This window comes from Rhinoderma darwinii, chromosome 4 (assembly GCF_050947455.1).
Source record: "Rhinoderma darwinii isolate aRhiDar2 chromosome 4, aRhiDar2.hap1, whole genome shotgun sequence".
Taxonomy (NCBI): Eukaryota; Metazoa; Chordata; class Amphibia; order Anura; family Rhinodermatidae; genus Rhinoderma; species Rhinoderma darwinii.
Window position 1 is genome coordinate 18,909,400 of NC_134690.1, and position 25,534 is coordinate 18,934,933.

Genomic DNA, 25,534 nt, shown 5'->3' on the forward strand with positions numbered 1-25,534 from the left:
TATGTGCTCTTATCTGTCATACAGACAGGAGGGGGCCAGGTAAGAGCACTATGTGACAGTAGTACTGAATAATCTGAGATAACTCCTATCATATCCCCTCACTGTAACCGCGGCCAAGTGGAGTTTAATAACCACCACTATCCTCTCCAAAATAGACAATTCACCGCCCTGGTGTCAATAATAACGCAGTGTGTGCAGAAGGTGGAGAGAAATCTACTCAATATTATAATAACTCATGACTAGTCATCATTATAAACTAATATAATGCAGAACACCTTATTATTATTATTATTATTATTATTATTATATATTACCTTTACATTATTCTTACTTTAATACCATTATAATACTACTCCAAATATGTTTTATTCTTCTTTATAATTGTACTATTATTATTTCATATAATTATTTATTGTTATTAATATTACTATTCTTATCAGCACCATTAGTGGATAATATATTATCATGTAATATTATGTGAGGATCTATTATTATATTATCATTAGTGGATATTGTTGTTGATACTACTATACATACGTATTATATTATCATTAGTAGATATTATTGTTATTGTTGTTTTATATATATATATATAAATGTGTGCGTATATAGATTATATTGCTGACAGCTAAAATAGTACAATTAATAAATAGTAAATTCATAGTCATAATTATTACTACTTCTTTTATGAATAATAATAATAATAAATAAATATACAATTAATAAATAAACCACCAAAATAGTCAAACTAATAATATTAATAGTTAAAAAAACAAAAATAATAATATTAATAAAAATATCTTACAATAGACTCCTCTCAGACTCCCTATTTATTTTTTTCGCCTGTTAAAATTGTTCAACAAATACAATGAATTATCCTGACAAAGATGTAAATAATAAAATTACAATATATGTCGTAAAGAACTGTCCTTGTATTATGTTAATTTTCATTTTTAATTTCCAAATTTTCATATATATATATATATATATATATATATATATATATATATATATATATATATATATATATATATGTTATACATTCTATATAGTAATAACGATGAAGACAACGCCTGGAATGAGGGCAGGGATATTGTACTGAACTCCGACTGGGGTTTAGGGAAAGAAGTAACTTTTTTTTGGGCTTCTGTTTCTTCTCATTATAAAGACATCATCAATCTGCTCTATCACCGCTGTCTCCAATCGTCCCATTCATTTATGTCATTCCTCAATTGTCTAATTGGCTCTAATAAATCTACAGTCCCCCCCTAGGGAGTATGTATATATATATATATATATATATACATAGATTATCTTGACAAATTGGACTATGATTATTATTATTATTATTATTATTATTATTACTATTATTGTTAAAAATCGTTATTCTATTCATTGTATTGTTTATTATTTCTCTTTTTATTTATTTTAATTTTGTACATTTTTACTTTTTTTAACATTATTAAAACAAATATTATTGCTGTTTTTATTATAATTATATTACTGTTATATTATTGCTATTATTATTGAGTATTATTATCACGCAAATATTATTGCATTGAAATACTGTTATTATTTGTTATTATTATTTAATATTACCATTACATTATTCTTATATTAATACCATTATGATTCTATTCCAAATATTATTTATTCTTCTTTATAATTTTTCTTATCTTATTTAATATAATTTACCATTATTAATATTATTAATATTACTTTTTTTTTTATGTGGGTATTATTCATATTATTTAGCTTTGTTATTATTATGATTCTTTTTTTTAATGTGAGTATTATTACTATTATTTTATCTATTATTATTACTATTATTTTATTTATTATTATTATTATTACTATTATTTTATTTATTATTATTACTATTATTTTATTTATTATTATTATTTAATATGGGTATTATTATTACTATTATTATTAACTGTTATTATTGGTTACTTAGCGTTGTTTTTATTATTTAATATTTTTATTAAGTATTATTATAGTTGTTGATTTGCATGAATATTATTATACCACTACACCTATGAATTATATGCTGTATTATACATAGTAAAACTTTCATACATAACTACACATATATCAGCAGGATCACTGTCATATAATTATAATTTAACCCATTTTTGTGTGGCATTTCTGCTGCTGATATCATTTAGGACACCACAATAGACAAGCTGGGACTTTGTAGACTCTTGTTTTATTGTGCCCTGACTGTATTTTCTCCCTAATTAATTTGAATGTATTTGGCTTCTGATGTGATTTGTTGTGAGTCTTGTGTTTTCACGTGAGGGGGGGTGCATTAACAAAACAAAGGTCTGGGGGGGAGGTGGTGGGACAGGTAGACTCCCAACAATAGTGTCTGTCACCTGCAGAGACCCCTGTCTAACCTCATTATAACTTCATGTGATGGTGTCCCCCCGGCTCATTCTTTTCTCTTGTCTGACTTGTAGGTGTGAGGTATAAATACCCTACAAGGGGAGGGGTATCCTCACTGTAAACTTGGACACAGAAGATAGAGGATGAAGGGGATGGCGCTGCAAGGATGTGACCTTCTGCATTGGTGATTGGACTTATCTTTGAGGCCCTCCGTGGAGCTGTAGATCTGGGCCAGAAGAGATCAGGGGGATCGAGGCTCACACATCTTGGATCGGGGGGGATCGAGGCTCACACATCTTGGATCGGGGGGATCCAGGCTCACATATCTTTGAGAACATCTTTAGGAATTTGGAACTATCTTGAAGGATGTATCAAAGTCTGGCAATGGCTGCTAACCATGGACCCCCATCATATGAAGGGGCTGGGGGCTTCATGCACAGTGCGGCTACTACCTCTCCTGTCTATGTCCCCACCACCAGGGTGTCCTCCATGATCCCCAGCCTTCCTTACCTCCAGTCCAGTGGCCACACTCAGCAAGGCAGCCCGGTATCGGGGCATAACATGTGGGCACAGGCGGGTGCAGAAAACTCAGTCTACAACCATAACACCCCTCACCAGCCTGTGTCACCCCGCTTTGCCTTCTCTTCCAGCCCCCCTATCAGTGCAGCCTCCTCTAGAGAGGTCTCCTACAGTAGCCCCCTGGCCATCACCACCAATGGAAGAGACCAATACGGCCGGGGTCTCGGTGCCACCTACTCCAGCCCTTACCCAGCCTATGTCACCCAAGACATGGGCGCTGCCTGGACTACTTCTCCATTCGACAGCTCCATGTTGCACAACCTGCAGAACAGGGGGGGACCTGGAACCCCAAGACACCCCAACATAGGTAAGATCCTACTCTAGAGATTTATATATATATTACACATGTTCAATACACCAGAGACTCAACGTAAAATATTTATATTATAAAGCAACATGTATATAGATGTAACTAAGAGTATCTATTTGTCGCATCTGTGTCTATCTATATTTTTATCTATCTATCTCTCATATCGATCGATCTCATATCTATGTATCTATATATCTATCTCATATCTATCTATCTATCGCAATTGCATTGACTACGGATTATTACCCAATGAAACTGTAGAGGAAAGATATATATAACACATCATGTAATGTCGGGATAATCCACAAATAATTGTGTGTGTGTGTGTGTGTGTGTGTGTGTGTGTGTGTGTGTGTGTGTGTGTGTGTGTGTGTGTGTGTGTGTGTGTGTGTGTGTGTGTGTATTTATTATTATTTATAAATGTATCTATACTTTTATGGTGTTTCTGTTATATAATATATTTATTGGCTGTTATTCATGTTTGTATATATTTTCTTGGTGATTCCAGTCCTTGTCTCGTTAGTATTTAGCTATTAATATACGGAATAATTGTAATATTTGTTGTATTATTATTGACATTCATTAATATTATTACAGTTGAATTCCTGGGATATTAAAATGAATTAGGGGCATACAATAGTTATTAGATGAGACGCGATTTTCTTCCGGTCGTTTTGCATTGAATATATAGGAATGTGTATGGAAATAGTTCTAGAAATCTCAGGACCGGGACTGTGCACTTGTCATCTGCAGTTCTGTGGATGTGTGAGTTTATACAAGGATACAAGTGAAAGTTTAAACCCCCATGTAAATTATCTAATACAAGAACCCCATATATATATGTACACATGAAGAACGTGGCTGTATTATTAGGAGTACTGCCCAGGAGATAGATATATCTCAAGAAAGATAGAGACCTTACATCAGAGCACGCTGGGAGTTATAGTTTTCCATTTGCTAGAGGACAGCGGGTTGAAAACCACTGCCCTAGATAATAGTGTGATGCAGCAAATATTCTTCCATATCTTTCTATCATATGATCAGGGGATTGTTATTATATAGCCTTGACAAAGATCCCATAGAGACAGATCGAAACGTTGCCTGCCTGGGGTGAATAAACACACCACTTTTTTTCACCAATTTCCTTGGAGTGCTGCCTCTTCATTTTTTTGGATTTCATTAACAAGGGTTCCTAGCCCCAACCTAGGAGGCCTGCACCCACTGCTGTTGCTGTGCTGCTTTACTCTTTTTCTTATATTATATATATACAGGACATGATGGGAGTTGCAGTTTTTTTATCTATCTATCTCGTTATCTATCTCATATCTATCTATCTATCTATCTATCTATCTATCTATCTATCTATCTATCTATCTATCTATCTCATATCTATCTATCTATCTATCTATCTATCTATCTATCTATCTATCTATCTATCTATCTATCTATCTATCTATCTATCTATCTATCTATCTATCTATCTATCTATCTATCTATCTATCTATCTATCTATCTATCTAGGGGTACTGATCAGGAGATTGTCATTTAATATATATAGGGCATGCTGGGAGTTGTAGTTTTCTAACTATTGATTATCTATCTAATATTTATCTGTCTGTCTATCTATCTATCTATCTCTCTATCTCTCTATCTCTCATATCTATCTATCTATCTATCTATCTATCTATCTATCTATCTATCTATCTATCTATCTATCTATCTATCTATCTATCTCATATCTATCTATCTCATATCTATCTATCTATCTATCTATCTATCTATCTATCTATCTATCTATCTATCTATCTATCTCATATCTATCTATCTCATATCTATCTATCTCATATCTATCTATCTATCTATCTATCTATCTATCATCTTCTATCGTACAGTATGGTATAATATAAACTTGGTGTTTGTCATATTGCTAACCGCAATTATTATATAGACAGACTGATATATTACTATACAATAGTACATAAATGGAAGAATAAAAATATAATGAGCAACAAGCAGGTCTGATAATTATCTTTCTGTTCAGTGGGCTAAATTTCCATTAGTTGGTACCAATTGTATTAGTATTCTGCAGATAAATATTATTCATGGTAATCTGTGGCGATTTTACAGGCATGGTCCAGTTTAGAAAACCGAATTTCAAATACTCCATTATGGCATTCTGAGTTAATAGAGGGGTCTCTTATTCAGGACCCTCATCTATTAGCGAGAGCGGCTACAAAGAACAACTCTATAGGGTGGATTCACACGCGGCAGGTTTTGTTGCAGAAAGTTCTGCGACTAAAAATTTGTTCCATTCATCTGAATGTAATTTACAGAAATGCCGGCACCTGCTGCAGAAAGCATCACATTCAGAAGAACAGACCTGATTATCAGGCACAGAAATGTCTGCAGCAAAATCTGCCGCGTGTGAATCCAATCTTAGGGCACATTCACACGTGACAGAATTTTTGTGGAATTCCGCTGTGGACAGTCCGCAGTGGAATTCTGCAGCGTATGTTTTTTTCATTTCTTTCTATACATTTTTAGGAAACTTAGTTCAGACGTTGCAGAAAATTACTTTGCGGAAATCAGGCTGCGGTGCAGAATTTTCCCTCCGCAGCAGCTCATGACGTTGCGGAGAAGAAGCGGAATATCACTGCGGATTTCAGCCTTTGCAATGCAAAAACTGAAATCTGTGGCAAGTCCGCTGTGATATTTGCAACGTCTGAATTACCTGTCAAATATGTAAATGTTGCTGCAAATTCGCAAAAAATCTGCAGCAACATTTTCAGCGGAAAAATTTTGCCACGTCTGAACATGGCCTTAGGGCTCAAGCACCTAGCAGAGCCCTCGGCGCTGAGCCTGTATGACTCCTCTAGTCCGGAGCTCTACAGACCCCATGCAGTGCACTACAGGCCCCATCAGACTCAATGTGTACGGAGATATTCCCCCTAGAAGCAATGCTTCCTTATACCGCCATACATACGGTATTCAATAGAGCATGCCACCATTTTTTTTCTGTTGGATTCCTATTAAATTTTAGAGAAAAGACCTCCGTATGTGGGATTCGCCCTTAGGCACGTCTATGGAAGCCCTATTACATCTCCGTAAGAATCAAACCCGTAATACAGTCGTGTTCATGAGCCTATAGTCTGTGCATTACGCGGACAGACCATTGATTTCAATGAAAACTGAATAATTCTTCGATTGGAGGCGCTGGAGGGGAAGTGAGCACTTGTAGCCAAGTCCCCCCTCCCCCTGGAAATTACACTCTTATTATTAGTGGACCCTTCTGGCAAAAAAGGGATTGTCAAGGGTAAAATATGCTTCATGCCTGTAGTTATTTTCGCTTATAACCTAGGGTTTAAATGCCGTATTGGGTCATGTTGAGCTGATACAGTAATTATATTGATTAGGACCCCCCACCCTTTGAGAATGAGAGTCCCACCATCTTCCCTTTGTCATTAGCTTGGTTCAAAGGGGCCCCCCACAATGTGAGAAGGGATTTTCCAGGCAGAGAAGAACACAAACCCTAATGTCACTAATATAATTCATTCTCTTGTCTGTCATCATTTATTTTTTTTAATAGATCTGTAATTAATGCAAAATGTTCATTATAAAAAAAAAAGTACAGTATCGTTGTAGCCCCTGCCGTTGTATTGTATGATTATATTCAGTAGTCATTAGGGTCAGTTTTTTAGAAATAGAAGATAATCTCTAGAACAATGTGAGAATCTGAGAGTTGCAAGAGCGCCACCTATTTGCCATTATTTGTAACTGCAACATGTTCTAGTATAAAAAACAATAATAATAGTAAGTATTTTACTACATTCACAGCTACGACATATTCCACAATGCTTTAAAATCAGGGTACACGTTTTGGTTAAAGCTGGCTATGAGTTTAGAGAGGTTTCAAAAAGTATAACCCATAGTTGCCTCTTGTATCAAGAACTTGTCACTTTACTAAACTATTAATGACTAATTTATAGTTACGATTCCAGCATTTAAAGTAAAACGGACAACAATTTCAGAATGCGAGTCAATGTAAATATTCAGGTATCATAGACACGTCACCAGTATGTACAGTGGGGCCGCCATGTGCCACGGAACAATTCTCCATTGGATGCCGTATGTACGCAGCTAGTCTCCCCTAGAAAGATTGCACGCAGGATCGATTTTCCATGGGGATATTATTCACATAACAGGAAAATATATAAATGTGTATTTTGCATTAGAATGAGAATAATAATAATAAAAATAATAATAATAATAATAATAAAAATAATAATAAAAAAATAATAATAATAATAATAAAAATAAATAATAATAATAACAAAAAAAATCAAATAATACATGAAGGGGCTATTTTATTTCACAAAGACAACCCTGTTTTTAATGAAGTCGGCAGGTCGTAGTTCCGTTTTTTTTGGTTAGCCCAGTGATCAGATTTGATTGCCGTGGCAGCCATGACGAGAATACAAGTAGCATTACGTGGCGACCATTCGAATGAATGTAACGCGTGACTGCTCCGGGTCCTCCAGAACGGGAGCTGCTTTATTCTGGTACATAGAGAAGGGTTGCGAGCCAATAGAGCATATGGACAGGGGTTGTTGTCCTAAGATAACCCCTTTAAAATTTGAATTTAAGTTACTGAATACATCAGGTGTACGAGGCTCCCTCTGTTCCTGTTTTCTATGCACCGTTTCCTTTTTTCATAGAAAATTATTAACTCGCAGCATTTATTTTCCCATCATTTACACCCAAATTGCCGCAAAATGAACAGGATAAGTTGGAAGATGTCCCCATTAATGTGTTATCTTCCGTTAAGCTCTGAAAGGGAGGATAAGGGTGGATTTATAGCCGTATTAATTATCAAAAACATTTTCTAGGGTTTTATGGCCTTATCAGTTGTCAGAATTTTTTTTCTAGGATTTTATGGCCTTTTCAATTGTCAAAATTTTTGAAAATATTTTTCTGGCCTTATCAATTGTAAGAATTTTTAAAAAAAATCTAGGACTTTATGGCCTTATCAATTGTCAGAATTTAATATTTTTTCTGGGGTTTTATGGCCTTATCAATTGTCCAAAAAATGTAAAATATTTTTCTAAGATTTTATGGCCTTATCAATTGTCAGAATTTTATCTTTTTTTTCTGGGGTTTTATGGCCGTATCAATTGTCAGAATTTTTGAAAATATTTTTCTAGGACTTTATGGCCTTATCAATTGTCAGAATTTAATATTTTTTTCAGGGGTTTCATGGCCTTATCAATTGTCCAAAAAATTGAAAATATTTTTCTAGGATTTTATCAATTGTCAGAATTTTATCTTTTTTTCCTGGGGTTTTATGGCCTTATCAATTGTCAAAATTCTTGAAAATATTTTTCTGTCCTTATCAATTGTCAGAATTTTTGAAAATATTTTTCTAGGGTTTTTTGCCTTATCAATTGTCAGAATTTTATCTTTTTTTCTAGGATTTTATGGCCTTATCCATTGCTAGACTTTTTGAAAATATTTTCCTAGGATTTTATGGCCTTATCAATTGTCAGAATTGTATAATTTTTTTCTAGGATTTTATGGCCTTATCAATTGTCAGCATGTTTTGCACTTACATGATGTATCTCACATCTCTATCTAAGGGGCCAGACTTTACAGACATCTTCACTGAATGAGATCCAGTATTGTGCAAATCAAGTTGTTTTTTTATTCCCGTGTGCAAAAATAAGTGTAAACAAAGAGCAAAGTAAAGAAAAAACAAACAAACAAGGATAACGAAGGGCGTGTAGCCCAGACAACACTTTCTCTAGGCTACAGATATCAGGAGGTGCCACCCCTTAATAATCATATAGCTAACATTGCAGATTATTGTTCTTGTGTTTTTTGTGTTGTTTTTTTTTATACCAATGTTTGTATGTTTTTGAAATTGTATATTTTTTCTTTACAATTATTACTTTTTTATTTTATTTAACAATCCATATTAGGATTTTTTCACATTTAGGCGCTGTATCTAGATCATTTTACCACATAAAGGAGATTGTGACCTTACAATTTTTACTTAGAATTATTTCTCCATACTATACGATTACAATTTCATTGCAATATCGAGGAAGCGACACATGTAAACACGCGTCATTCAATTTATGTGTGTGCAATGGGGAGAGGGGAAGAAACTGTTTCCAGGAGCCTGGATTATCTATTGTGGGACCAAAGTATCGGGCGATCCAACAAATCCGATCCTGACGTCTACAGTTGGAGGAGCGGCGGGACACCACCATACATATTAGATGGTCAACCTTTCCGCCGAAATTGACGGGTTCGCCCGACTTTATCTAAGGCTATGTTCACATTACATGCGTCATATCCCACTGTATAGGCATGCAGTGCGATATGTCGCCCATAGTCTTTAACGCGGTATACGTTTATGTTATTGTATACAGTTGTATGGAATAGCATTGTCTTCTATGCTGCTCCATACCTTTTTTTTTTTTTTTGCATTTTACCTATGTATACCGGCCCAATGGAGGCCAAAGGGGCACTCTTTTGGCCTCAATCGGGTTAGTGGAGCCCTATGGATACGCTTAGCATGTACGTCGGGAGCTTTTCCCAATGCCCAACGTACACACTAAGCACCCATCACTGACGTGATGTGAACAGGACCTAAAGGGGGTTTTACACTGGGTGATTATCGTGCAGACGAGTCTTCATATAACGAACTTTGCCGATCGTCCCCATCTATAGCTCCGTGAGACAGGAGCAAACGAGCGCCGATCAATGATGTCTCGTTGATTTGCGTTTGCTTCACCGGCCGGTGTTAAAGGGCCTTTATTTGTATTGGCATCTTAAAACTTTTTACTTTCCTAGGCCATATGCATTCAGGTCCATGTTACCCATGTGAACAAGAGTAGTTAAGCTAATTACAGCTTTTGAATCATTGTTTTATGCTGGCAACTTGGGGATTAATGGGGTGTGAAAGTGGCTGGGTTGTCCCACTTTTAAAGGAGAAGAGACAATATAAACTTGTTGTAACAACAAATCTACTGTAGTCGCTATCAACGTCTTTCTTCTAATGTAAAAAGAGGCCGTCTCGGCTCATTTGGATAATTGTTGTGTATTGTTGCAATCCACAAACAATGCCAGTTAAATCTAATTATGGTAAAATGGGGCCATTTGCAAGAGAATAGCCACTTTGCGGTGGATCGTGTTAGTGTCTGGTAAATCAACATCTGACTTTTAATGAGGGCGTCTTAAAGAACTTTGCGCTCTGGTTGAAGTGATCTTCAAAGGGGCGTCAATAAGGGGCATACAATGCAATAACCGAACAGACGAAAAACCGGAAATTCAGCAAAGTTTTGCTACATGCAGGAAAAGCAACTTTGGTCTGTCCCGAAAATTTTTGGGATTTCCAAAAAGGTAGCATAAGATCTGTGGAAATGTTCTACAGAAGACATGCTAGGGTTCATCTGGGTTTTGATGACTACTTTTTTGGGAACCTGTTTTGGAAACTCCACTTCGGACATTGGCCAGTAAGGTCAACAAATAAGCTATGATTGATTTTTTGGTAACAAAAAAAAATAAAAATTACGATCATATTTTGGCCGTTTTTAAGGCACATTGGGGAAATTTATAAATACTGTCCTAAAGTTAGACAAGAAAAACCTAGACCAGACGGGCAAGAACTGCGCCAAATTTATCACAAAGTCTTGCTAGAAATTGTTAGACACTTTTCTTTTTCGTACGCAATTTCTTTCTGTGGGACAGAGACATGTTGCATGTGGACGCCGGACAGGTGCACAAAATGCACAACTTGTTTGTATTTTTTCATTAGTTGTTCAACATCAAAAACATTCAACTCAGATTGCTCCGCTACTTTTTGTATAAATAATAGGGTCTAGTTTTCATAAATATACTACAGAAACGGTCAAAAGGCTCCAAAACCATCTTTAGGCTATGTTCACACGGGGTATTTTGCCGAGTTTTTTGACGCGGAAACCGCGTCGCAAAACTCGGCAGAAACGGCCCGAGAACGCCTCCCATTGATTTCAATGGGAGGCGTCGGCGTCTTTTTCCCGCGAGCAGTAAAACTGCCTCGCGGGAAAAAGAAGCGACATGCCCTATCTTCGGGCGCTTCCGCCTCCGACCTCCCTTTGACTTCAATGGGAGGCAGGAGAAAGCGTATTTCCCGCTGTTTTATGCCCGCGGCGCTCAATGGCCGCGGGCGAAAAATGGCGCGATAATTGCCGCGAAAATCGGCGTGCAGGGAGAGGAATATCTGCCTCAAAGTTCCAAACGGAATTTTGAGGCAGATATTCCTCCCCCAAAATACTCCGTGTGAACATAGCCTAAGCCATCTAATGGATTTAACTTTTTGGTTTCTATGTAGCATCCTGCCACTTTTTGTTCAGTAATATTTACAATTTTAACTCCTGGCAACAATATTAATAGGGTTTCTCAAGAGGGTCTTCTCAAAGGTTGTTCCCATGATTTCCGTGATTGTCCCCATCCATCTTTTTTTTGTTATCGGTCTTCCTAATTATCCAATCAACTCATTAAGACAAAATTATCCTCGCTAATTTAATAGGCGCCGTCACACTGATGATAATAATAGTGAAAATTGTGTCCCAAAAAGTTTATTGTTTTAAAGGGAATGCGTCGCTAGAAATTGTAATTTTTTTTTTTAGTTTAATAGTTAGTGTATACATGATTAGACATTGTTCTCATTTTTTTAATGTTTTCACAAGTCAGGCAATATTATAAATTAGATTCTAATTTATAATATTTCCCAGTGCTGGTCACTAGAGGGAGCATTTCCCAAAATTGCAGCATTGGCATGTGGTAAAGCAACCACATTGCTTTATGCTGCAAAATTTGAGAAAACTCACTCGCTCTAGTGAGCTCTCAGAATCCCCCCTCCTTTATCCTGGCTAGTGCCAGGAGAAAGGAGAGGGTTGAATGTTCAAACCTCCTACACTGTGTGCCGCCATTTTTTGAGCTAACACACAGTGTAGTAGGTTTACATACAGTGGTTATAACACAAAACATACACAAACATGACTTACCTGCTCCTGTCGCCGCCTCTCCCTCCGGTCCGTCTGCTCCCTCCGCTTGCTTCTGAACACATGCCCGGAAGCCGCGACCGGAAGTAGTCATCTTACTGTCCGGCCGCGGCTTCCGGTCCACAGGAAAATGGCGCCGGATGTCGCTCGGCTGAAGACCTTCCATTTGGACTGCGTGGGAGCGGCGCATGCAGACCGCGTACGCTATAATGAATGAAACGGCTCCCGTTCGCATTCTCTATGGGGATGTGTGTGCCGTATTCCATCTCTGTATGTGTTGTTAATCGACACATACAGAGATGAAAAAAAAATGGCAGCCCCCATAGAGAAGTAAAAGAATGAAAAACGTAAAAAGTAAAACACAAAAACACAAATAAATAAAATGTATTTAAATATCAAACTAAAACCAATATTATATAAAAAAAAAAAAAACATTTGTGACACATTGCCTTTAAAAGTCATGAGTTTTTTTTCTAAATATGCAAATGAGGTTATAATGGACCAGTGGGAAGTAACAGCAGTGATTCTCCGGAGGTGGAGCCTCCTCACAGCCTCTGACGCTGTCCAATCAGAATGAAGCTGCTTCACACAGTGTGAGAGACTGAGGCTGGAGGGAAGGGGGGATCACTTCAAATAGTCATATCTCCGGCTGAGGACCACCTAGGTTTACAGTGAAAAGTTTAGCAAAGGAGTGAAAAATTGGCCAGAGTGGGAGTAGGAAAAAAAGGAGTACAAGCATTGGGACCCTTCCTGCCTGGTGGAAACCAATGCCAAGAGGAAAGTCTTTTTTGCATTTTTGGGGGCCACCTCTCCTTTTTTTATGTCATTGTTTCCCAATACAAGACTAGGACCTTTCCTAATGTAATAGATCTAATTGTGATGAGTCGATCTTATCATTTACACCTAGTACTAAAGGGATAGTGATATTGGTTATTAGTTATAAAACACTCATGTGAAGGGATGTTGAATGCTACAAACCTCCTGATTCCCACAGCCGCCGCTCATGGTAATACCTGCTCATGAATGTATACACCCACCAATACAATCGAGGACTGTGCAACCGTATTGTATATAGTTTATCAATGCCCAAGCCATAAACCAATGATAATAACAGGAAATTACCGCGCTCAGTTTCCGTGTTGACTCTAACGAAATTAACACTTTCACAATTCAGTAGCAAAGTGCACAAATCTATCAACTGCGAAAAAACGTATCACTCACGCGTCTTTTGTTCCCATGGAAACAGAAAGACGTAAAGGAGCGAGATTAAAACGTAAACTTTTGGTTATATATAATTTCAATGAGTGGATCTAGTAATAAAATAATAATTAAAAAAATTACGACATGGATTTCTTAATCATTGTATATTGAAAAGTTTTGCAGCTTTTTAATATATTTTATGTTTCATTTTCAAGATCTCCGCATGCTTTCAATGAATGAACATTCTTGTTTACATTTAGGGTCTGAAAAACCAAATACTGAGGATTAGCTACAATTGTATCCAATGAGCTGAACACATGAGTGCTCTGTTGTTACAATGTTTTAGTGCAGGTAAAATGTATCGGCTTGGAGAGCAGAGGATTGTCTGGACTAGACTCCAGGAAAGGTGTATATATACATTAAATGTGAACATGAATATCCCATTCATCGACAGCAAGCAGGGATCTTGAAAAGAGTAGGGAATTGAAACATAAAGTATATTACAAATTTGCAGAACTTTTTGTTATACAACAAATAAGCTTCATTTACTAAAAGGGGTTGTCCAATTAGGGAATATGGACGTCTTAGGGCGGGTTCACACATAGCGGAATTTCACTTAAATTCCGCTGCGGACACTCCGCAGCGTTAATCCGCAGCGGAGCCGTTTCTCCATTGACTTTCACTTTAATTTAGCAGTGTTCGTTTACACGATGCGTACAATTCCGCTGCGGAGCATAGGCTGCGGAGCGGAATTTGGTGTCCGCAGCATGCTCTGTCTGTTGCGGAGCAGTGGCGGACTGGTTGCGGACTCATGGCGGAATTTCTCCATTGACTTCAATGGAGAGTCAAAATTCCGCAATGAAGTCCGCAGATCTTATGTGTGCTGCGGAGCGTATTGTTTTTACTACCATGACATTTCTTCATTCTGGCTGGACCTATGTATTTCTAGGTCTACAGCCAGACTGAGGAAGTCAATGGGGCTCCCGTAATGACGGGAGCGTTGCTAGGAGACGTCTGTAAATAGTCACTGTCCAGGGTGCTGAAAGAGTTACGCGATCGGCAGTAACTGTTTCTGCACCCGGGACAGTGACTACCGATCCCAATATACATGTATCTGTAAAAAAAAATATAAGTTCATACTTACCGAGAACTCCCTGCGTCTATCTCCAGTCCGGCCTCCCAGGATGACGTTTCAGTGTAAGTGACGGCTGCAGCCAATCACAGGCCAAGCACAGGCTGCAGCGGTCACATGGACTGGAGCGTCATCCAGGGAGGTCGGGCCGGATGCCGAAAGAGGGACGCGTCACCAAGACAACGGGCGGTAAGTATGAATTTCTTTGACTTTCACTAGGGAAAGTGCTGTCCCTTCTCTCTATCCTGCACTGAATAGGGAGAAGAGAAGCACTTTTCCTGCAGTCCGCAGCGGCCAGTCCGCATCAATTTTCTGCACATTTTGTGCAGATCCGCTGCAGAATCTGCAACGCAGATTCTGTGCGGCATTGATGCGGACAGTTGCGGAGGAATTCCGCCATGTGTGGTCATGCCCTTAGAGTTGGGTACTCCGCTTGGAACCCCCTTCTAAGAGCGGGGAGCACTGATGAACCTTGCCCATTTGTGTATTACATGGTAACCTCATGGAGATTTAATAGGATGCAAAGAAATGTGAACTTCCAGCTTTTATTAGCAGTGAGTGCCACTCAGGTCATTTGTCACGGCATCATTTTACGGACCCATTCACTTTAGCGGGTGAATCTTTCCGATCCGTGGAAAGATAAATGCAACACACACGACCAGATTTCCATGCACTGTCTGTTGCGGAGAATAAGCGGAATTTCACTGCGGATTTCAGCCTTTGCAATGCAAAAACTGAAATCTGTGGCGTCCGCTGTCTTTTCTGCAACGTCTGAATTACCTGTCAAATATGCAAATGTTGGTGCAGATTCGTTGCGTAATTGCCCCAAATCTGCACCAACATTTGCAGCGGAAAAATTCCGCCACGTGTGAACGTGCCCTAAGAGTTACGTCAAACCAGATCTCAACATTGCACCGTCAGACCATTATCTGGCTCCAGCACTGACCACTGTCGGTCCGCATGTGCTCCCCCGTCTCCCATTCACTCATTTCTTTTATCAATTGGCCGCGATTTCCTGCGCCGTACATCTATAGCCGCAATAATGTCGAATTGAATGTTTCTAGGCAGGGAAGAGGTTATCTGCACACTTTGTCCGATCAATAGAGCACAGCAGTATTTATTCCTGTGTATTTATTAGCCTGCAGCCCTGTCACATTCAACCGGAGCAGATCGATAGAAACTCGTTGTGGGTTAATTATAATCGCTAAATAAACGCACAAGTCTCAAAGTTCAGCCGCGCTCTGCAACGTTTCAGAAAACTTCAGAGGGCAAAGCCAGGGAAGTTTCATTGATCTGTCCAGGACAGGTGGGAGTTTGAACCTGTCTACAGAGTCATTGTACCCTTTTAAATGATGTCCTTATCTGAAGCTCTGCCTATCTAATAATGTATGCCATTTAAGATAAAAAGTTCAACCAATTGATACTGAAAGGACTGGAGCTAATATTATCTAATACCTTCAGAAATCCCACGTCAACTTCATGTAAGGAGAATTTATGCTGTTCGAAGTAACTTTAGTTGGCTCGATAATTGGAAAAAAAAGTGCTTAAAATAAATACATGTAATGTATAGATATATGGATATGAGATAGAGAGATATGAGATGATGGATGGATAGATAGATAGATAGATAGATAGATAGATAGATAGATAGATAGATAGATAGATAGATAGATAGATAGATAGATAGATAGATAGATATGAGATAGATAGATAGATATGAGATAGATAGATAGATACATATGAGAGAGATAGATAGATAGATAGATAGATAGATAGATAGATAGATAGATAGATAGATAGATAGATAGATAGATAGATAGATAGATAGATAGATAGATAGATAGATAGATATGAGATAGATGATAGATAGATGATAGATAGATATGAAATAGATGATAGATAGATAGATAGATAGATATGAAATAGATGATAGATAGATAGATAGATAGATAGATAGATAGATAGATAGATAGATAGATAGATAGATAGATAGATAGATAGATAGATAGATAGATAGATAGATAGATAGATAGATAGATAGATAGATAGATAGATATGAGGTAGATAGATAGATAGATATGAGATAGATAGATAGATAGATAGATATGAGATAGATAGATAGATAGATAGATAGATAGATAGATAGATAGATAGATAGATAGATAGATAGATAGATAGATAGATAGATAGATATGAGATAGATAGATATGAGATAGATAGATGCATTTGATCACAATTCCATGTGATATCTATTCATTATTATGGTGTTTCATTTTCTACAATTTAAAAGATTTGATCATTGACCATCGTGTGTATTGTCCCATATGGGAAATTCTCAACCGGTTAATGTTCAATAAATGTTATTGACCTAATGTGTATGGGCAGCTTTTTTTTCGGTATCTTGAGTATTTTGGGTATCACCACTGTAGACGCACTGAAACATCACAGGACACCCCTCACTGCATGTGGCTCTTGTCTATGGCTCTTTGAAGAAAGGGGGCACCAATAATTAGGTTTGGCCAGTGTTATGACGGAATATTTATTATGTTTTAAGAAGTTACCGGCTTATTATTATAACAATTATTATTAATATTATTATTATTATTAATATTAATATTAATAATAATAATAATAATAATAATAATATTGTCCTTTATTTGTAGGGTTTTATATCTGGTAAACATATAAAAGGAGTTTTTTAAATAATTTCAAGGTTTTTCCAGTGGGACACGGTTGCGTCATGTCAATCAGACACGTAATAATTCACAGCTGAGGTATCAATGATAGGATTTCCATAACTCCCATTCAATACAATGACTGTCTATGTCCAACCACCTCTCCTGAACCCGGGCACCTCCTCATGTCTGTCACTGATCTGACTATTGTTACATGTCTGATCGACCTACTTGCTCTAAAACTCAAAAATCTGGAGAAAAAAAACATTCCACAAACTACCGTGTCTTTATTACAGGTTTATAACAGGTTGGACACGGGTGGAGTTGGTCAGTGGATGGTCAGTGGGTGGTGGAATGCACTTCAATGTGTGTGGGCACCTTATGTCTGTATACACTCTGATAAGACAAACCATTATCTTACAGCCGGGGCACTAAGCGACCATGATTGACGATGATGTCACGATCACTTAAAAAGACCAGAAAACATAAATTCATGTTGCTTTACATAAAAGGGTCTGTAACATCATGACATATGTGCAAGTAAACATTTTAGGAACGTGTCGGAATTTTAAGATACCAGCGGAGGCATTCGAAGGTCGAATTTCTTCTACCCATTGGAATTTAGCCACATATTGCAGGAAGGTCCTAGGTTTCTATAGTAAAGTAGAAGGCAGAACATGAGCAGCTTGTAGTAGACATGATTGCCGACTGAGGATTCATGACGGGGCCGGGGGGGCACTTATATAAGACACCAAATAGGATACCTATTGACTAAAGCTGGCCATACATTCAGGATTTCAGATGTCCTTTCTATAAATGACTTGGCAATCACGATTGGTCTGTGAAGATTGTCGATATGAATGGATGAAGTTAAGACGATCGATCGATCTCTGCCATGATCTGGACTTCTATTGATGGGATGCAGGTCTGTCATTTGGCATGTACTGCACCTCACAACTACACAAAAAGTCACCAACATTCAGCAGAAAATGGTCTTAAGGTGGCCAGACACATTAGATGTTCTACATTCGAAGCCACCGATTTTGCCGAGACTGGCCGACTATCAGTGTAAGGGGGTGTCCCACCTCTTGGCAGATGTTGAGGGAAAGAAGGATCGTGCATGATCGGGAATTTCAACATGCCCGATCCTTTGTTCTCAAGGGAGATAAGCCGCAAACAGAGATGTCTGTGTGGTAGGGAGACAGACAGGTGAGCCCTAATCTACCCGCCACTCAGTCCCTGCCTACTTGCACGACCCGTCCTAGGCGACGGCGTACAATTGGGCGACGGTCCCTATGCTCACTATGTGCACGACAGACAAACAGACAAGGGTACACAGAAGCTAAGGGAAAGGGGGCAGTTGCCCACGGCAACACCATGAGCAACAAGAGTAGTGAACGAGCCGAGTCAAACCAGGAGTGTACGAGGTACCAAACGCAGAGCAGGAGCGTAGTCAGTAAAGCCAGGGTCAAAATGAAGCTGAGGACAATAGTAATAGCTGGAACAGCAGAGCCAGGAAACAAGAGAGAATCACAGGCAAAGACAAGAAGCAAATGAAGGTATACATAGACCGAGGGCGGGAGCTAGAACCGTCTGGCCAGGCTGTGATAGGTTCTCCCACTCCTCAGCCTACCAGCCTGAGTGGTAGCAGATCGAGTCACTCTAACAGACCTAGGAACAGATGCAGACTGATTAACCACGGGCGTCGACACAGAAGCTATGTCAGGCAGATCCTTTACAGTCTGGCAGCGGCTTATTTAGTTCTCCCCATTGAGAACCCACACACTATTGGCTAAGCATTCGTATTTGGGAGTCGGGAGGAATAGCTGCCGGCCGAATGAGCATTCAGCCGACAACTATCTAAGATATATGGCCACCTTAAAATGGTCTTTTCTCTCCATCCAAAATCTCTATGGTAATGCCAGCTCATGGCCAACATGCCGTGAGATACCATCCACTGAAAGTAGTCCATGCAGTCCAAGCTTTACATTTAAATATTCTCTTAACGCTCACACCTGCTCTATATGTCCCGTTTAACTTGAGCCAATATGGCCACTGTTGCCCTTCGGAATATGCACACCCGTATTATGAGGCTGTTGAATGGTACCAGATAACAAGGACACTGGGAAGTCTGAAGGGGATTTTACACTGGCCGATTATCGTGCACACGATCGTTAATATAAAGCTCGTTGCCGATAATTGCCCTGTGTAAACGGGAAGGATCAGCAGATGAACGAGGAAACGCTCGATCATCTGCTGGTCATATCGTTTTAAAAAAGGTATAATATTATAATGTCGGCAGCACATCTTGGTGTGTAAACAGGGGGACGCGCTGCCGACATGATAGTAATGTATGGGGGGCGAGCGATCGGTGTAACAACTGCTCGTCTCCATCCATAGCTCCGTGTGACAGGAGCAAACGAGCGCCGATCAACAATGTCTCATTGATCGGCAATCGCTGCACCGCCCAATTATCGACCCGTGTAAAAGAGAGTTAAAGGGAATGTGTTGCCAGCAAAACATGTTTTTTTTTTTTAGTTAAACAATTAGTGTATAGGTGATTAAACATTGTTCTAATTTTTTTAATTTTTTTCACGAGTCAGGAAATATTATAAATTGGATTCAATTTATAATATTTCCCAGCACTGGTCACTAGATGGAGCAATTCCCAAAATTGCAGCATTGCATGTGGTAAAGCAACCACATTGCTGTATGCTGCAAAATTGGGAAAAAATCCCTCGCTCTAGTGAGCTCTGAGAATCCCCCCCTCCTTTATCCTGGCTAGTGCCGGGAGAAACAAGGGGATTGAACGGTCTAACCTCCTACACTGTGTGTCGCCATTTTTTGAGCTAACACACAGTGTAGAAGGTTTACATACACTAGTAAACACACAGTAAAACACGAACATACATAGAAATCACTTACCTGCTCCAGTCGCCGCCGCTCCCTCCGGTCCGTCCACTCCGTCTGCTGCCGCTGCTCCATGTGCACAAGTCCGGAAGCCGCGACCGGAAGTAGTAATCTTACTGCCCGGCCGCGACTTCCGGTCCACAGGAAAATGGCGCCGGACGGCGCGAATTTCAAATTGGACTGTGTGGGAGCGGCGCATGCGCCGTTCCCACACAGACGGCGTACACCATAGTGGATGGAACGGGCCCCGTTCGCATTCCCTATGGGACTGGAGCTGACCTATTCCAATTAATCGACACATACAGACATGAAAAAAAAAATGGCAGCCCCATAGGGAAGAAAAAGTGTAAAAATAGAAAAAAGTAAAACACAAACACACAAATAAATATAAACGTTTTTAATAAAACCCTAACATAAAATTTATATAAAAAAAAAAATTTTGGTGACACTGTTCCTTTAAAGGGAATGTGTCGCAAATTAAACCTTTTTTTTTAAGTGTCGTTACTTATTTCTATTATATTTTTTAAGTTTTTTGCTGTATTTTTTTTTTTTCCGTATGGTGGAAAGTATTCAAAATTAAATAATAATTTGACATGTTTTCCAATGTTGGCCACCAGGGGGAGCACTTCCCAGAATTACAGCAAGGTGAATAAGGCAAAGCAACCTGACTCACAGCTGCTGTAAATGTGGGAGGGAACCTCACCCCCCGCCCTCTCACAAGCCAGGTAAAGGTGTCTTCAAATTGCTAAGCAGTGTCCGTCAGCCATTTTGGGTGTGTTCTAGGACACACCAAAAGGCTAAGTGTATGTTCACACGCTTACTAAACAAAGGGAAAACCGCTCCTGATTTTCAGCCATTTTTTAATCAAACTCGCGTTTTTTAACGGCCGTTTTTGGAGCTTTTTTCTATAAAGTCAATGAAAAACGGCTCCAAAAACGTCCCAATAAGTGATGTGCACTTCATTTTGGTCGGGCGTCTTTTTACGTGCTGTTTTTGGAAAACTACCACGTAAAAAACGCCCTGTCAGAACAGAACGCCGTATTTCCCATTGAAACCAATGGGCAGATGCTTGTAGGCGTTCTGCTTCCGATTTTTCAGCTGAAAACATTGTGTGTGAGAAAACAGCTCCGTCATTTCAGACGTAATTGCTCGTACTCGCGTTTTGCGAGGCGTCAATTACGCCCGTAATTTGGAGCTGTTCTTCATTGAATTCAATGAAAAACGGCTCAAATTACGTCCCAAGAAGTGTCCTGCACTTCTTTGCCGAGGCTGTTATTTTACGCGCCGTCTTTTGACAGCGACGCGTAAAATTACAGGTCGTCGGCACAGTACGTCGGCAAACCCATTCAAATGAATGGGCAGATGTTTGCCGACGTATTGGAGCCGTCTTTTAAGGCGTAAATCGAGGTGTAACATGGCGCCGCACCTGTCCTCAGGTCGTGTGTGGTATTACAACTCTGTCCTATTCACTTCAATGGAGGTGAACTGCAATACCAGACACGACCTGAGGACAGGTGCGATGCTGTGTCTCCAGTCCAGACACCCCTTCTGTCCTGAGATGACCCAACGGGGGAGGCGGGTGTCAGAGCCACCCACCGCCATCACCGCAGACAGAACCACAACTACGGCATGAGGGCAGGGCTTGTCCTGAGTGCACTGTCTCTTGTTATGGACAGAGTTATAGTCACATGAACCCCGTCTGATGAACCGGTAACCTAGGTCCGATCACATGACAGAGGGGGATCACCAAAAACCCTGTGCACCCTCAGCCCGTCCATCCAGCCCTTTCCTGGTTATATCTGCGTCTGGGAAAGCTGGGTGACCACCATTACCCCTCATACTGGAGTGTTTAGGGATGTGACTAATGAACCTCTCACACTCCAGTGGGAGGGGTAATGGTGGTCACCCAGCTTTCCCAGACCCCTGAACGGTAAATCTCTCTAGTTGTGCTGAGACTGTTTGGGAATGTGACTAATGAACCTCTCAGTCTCAGCACTAGAGAGATTTATTGTTCAGGGGTCTGGGAAAGCTGGGTGACCACCATTACTCCTACTGGAGTGTGTTTGGGGATGTGACTAATGAACCTCTCATACTCCAGTAGGAGGGGTAATGATGGTCACCCAGCTTTCCCAGACCCCTGAACGGTAAATCTCTCTAGTTGTGCTGAGACTGTTTGGGGATGTGACTAATGAACCTCTCAGTCTCAGCACAATTAGAGAGATTTATTGTTCAGGGGTCTGGGAAAGCTGGGTGACCACCATTACCCCTCCTAGTGGAGTGTGTTTGGGGATGTGACTAATGAACCTCTCACACTCCAGTAGGAGGGGTAATGGTGGTCACCCAGCTTTCCCAGACCCCTGAATGATAAATCTCTCTAGTTGTGCTGAGACTGAGAGGTTCATTAGTCACATCCCCAAACAGTCTCAGCACAACTAGAGATTTATCGTTCAGTGCTTTCCCAGAACAGTTTCTTCATGTATCCTTCACACAAGGGGGGCCGTTCGGGGGGGGGCATTCGGGGGGGGCGGCGTTAGGGGGGGGCCGTTAGGGGGGCCGTTCGGGGGGGCCGTTAGGGGTGGGCCGTCGGGGATCACGAGAGCGGGGGTCTGTGAGAGAGAGAGTGGGACATGCAGAGACGCACATCTTACCTGCAGTGCAGCTGGTCTTCAAGATGGCACCTGCTCTCTCTCTGCAAACAGCTGCTCTGCTCTGTGTGACTCTGACCTGCGTCTGCGCAGGACAGAGCCATAGTGCAAAGTCAATGGGACGGGTCCCGTTCATTGACTCCTATGGACTGTAGCTGCCATATTCCATGTCTGTATGTGTCGTTAATCAACACATACAGAGATGAAAAACAACATGGCAGCCCCCATAGTGAAGTAAAAGTTAGAAAAAAGAAAAAAGTAAAACACAAACACACACATAAATAAAAGATTTTATAATAAAACACTAAATGCAAATTGATATCAAAATTATTTTTTTCGTGACACTGTTCTTTTAACGTCTCTGGTGACAAATCAGCTCCAAGAGTTTATCAGATAAACTATACAGCTCTCAATTAGTATGAGATTATGACAAGGAGACACCAAGGACACACAGGACTCTATTTATAGGATACCTACCAAGAAAACTAATTAGCTTTAAGTAAGAGATTTGTGATAAAGAACTCGGAAATGAAAATAATATATATGTTTTTCCAAAGTAAAGAAATGCCTTTGATCTTAAGAATCATTCCTTGTAATGGCGTTGTCCTTCAGATATCTGTTTCAGGACAGGTGATAATTGTATGATCACTGGGCCCCCAGGATCACCAAAACCGAGCCCCCGTTCCTCCTTACTGCATCTGCTGCAGTGAGAACTTTGAATGGAGCGGCAGTCGAGCAAAGTCTATAGGACTGAAAAAGACGGCCAAGTACAGCGCGCGGTTACTCCACAGCTCCATAGACATTGAAAGGAATGGCAGAGCGCATGCTCGACTGGTGCTCCATTTAAGTTCCTCCTCAATACGGGGGTGCAGTTAGGAGGAACGGTGGTCTCGGAACCTCCGTTCTTGTGATTGGTGATCCTGTGCATAGGTGATAAATGTCGATCTTGGGACCACCACTTTAAGGATTGCTCATATCCCATATGGGTGTGATGATTTATGTTTCTTATAATTGGTCTTAATGTGACATCCCGAGCTGCTTTCGGTTTAGTACATTTTTTGCTATCAATTCTTATCTGTTCTGCATAGCAGCACAATGCGCTCATAAACTTTCAGTACATGATATAAAGGCTGTAGTGCACTGTATACAACTTAATTTTGGCCGGTCAACGAGACAGCTCGTTGATCAGCACTCATTTGCTGCTTGATCGGGACTCGTTTGATCCTGTCACAAGGAGCTATGTATGGGGATGAGCGTTCGTTACTCCGATCGCTCGTCCCCAAAAATTATTGTCGTGTCAGCAGCGGGAGATGTGTTGCAGACAACTATAATATTTCAGTTTTTTAAAACGATACGATCAGGAGATGATCAAGCGATTGCTCGTTAATCTGCTGGACAATTATCGGCAACGAGCGTTCTATGAATGCTTGTCTGCCCGATAATTGCCCAGTGTAAAAGAGCCTTTAGATTGACACCTCTGATAATTCGTCGTCATCACTGCAAACAATGGATGATATTAACAAAAACTGGCTCAAACATTACAAAAAGTTCATATATAACCTATAAAGCCCTTGTAAAAATTACTAAGTATGTGAATAATTACTTTATTGTATGGTATAAATAATACATCAAGCACAAGACACAATAAAAACACAAGTGAGACGTGAAGGCCACTACAGGACATCAATATTAATCAAATCTACAAAAAAAGAAATAATAAACACAAGTACAAAAATGACCCTTAGCCTTGTTATTGGCTGCAGTGAGCCACGTATACCAAAATACACTCAGCTATTCAGACTGTGCCAAAAAACTGTCATACATGACCTGCGCCAGATTTATTATATTTTAGAAATTTAGACATTTTTGAAAATTTTCTAGACAGAGAGACTTGGCTTAAAGTCTAGCTAAACGTTTGACAAACTTCTGACATGTCATAGTGACATGTCAGAAGTTTGGATTGGTGGGGGTCCGAGCACTGAGACCCCCACCAATCGCTATAACAAAGCAGCTGAAGTGCTCGTGTGAGCGCTCGGACGCTTCGTGTCTGTTCGGCTTTTTCCGGAAATAAATGTATCGGAAAACGGACTCAATAGAAAGTCTATGAACCCGTACTCCGATACATCGGATTTCCGGAAAAAGCCGAACAGACACTAAGCGGCTGAGCGCTCACACGAGCACTTCAGCTGCTTTGTTCTAGCGATTGGTGGGGGTCTCAGTGCCCAGACCCCCACCAATAAAAACTTCTGACATGTCACTATGAGCTTGTCAAACATTTAGCTACACTTTAATAAAAGGGACGTAGCCTAAAATGCACCAAATTTTGCCCAAATTTTGGTGCAAAATATTGGTCTAAAGTAAGCCAACCAAAAGGTGGTGTAAGAAGGAGAAAAGTGTCTAAAACTTTTAAGAACTGGCACCAAATTTATCATACAGCGTGCGCCACTTGGATAAACTTGGCGCATCTTCTGCCTGCCTGGTCTTATTTTAAGCTGTCTAAGGGTTCTTCTGCACCAGCGAATTTTGGCCGTAAAAACAAACGCCGATCAACGAGACGGGGAGCTATGATCAGTAATGTATGGGGACGAGCAATGGTTACTAAGATCACTCGTCCCCATGCATTTCCATCAGGTCGGCAGCATGTCTCC

The 25,534-nt window shown here is 39.8% G+C and overlaps 1 protein-coding gene across 2 annotated transcripts in view; it reads left to right on the forward strand.

The window, feature by feature from the left end:
- Nucleotides 1-25,534, forward strand: part of GATA4 (GATA binding protein 4) — a 151,192-nt gene that overhangs the window by 112,584 nt on the left and 13,074 nt on the right. For both annotated transcript variants that reach the window (XM_075860882.1, XM_075860881.1), the window contains exon 2: nucleotides 2,463-3,274. In XM_075860882.1, the coding sequence (XP_075716997.1) occupies nucleotides 2,755-3,274 (520 nt within the window). In that variant the 5' untranslated portion in view covers nucleotides 2,463-2,754. The remainder of the gene's footprint in view (nucleotides 1-2,462; nucleotides 3,275-25,534) is intronic.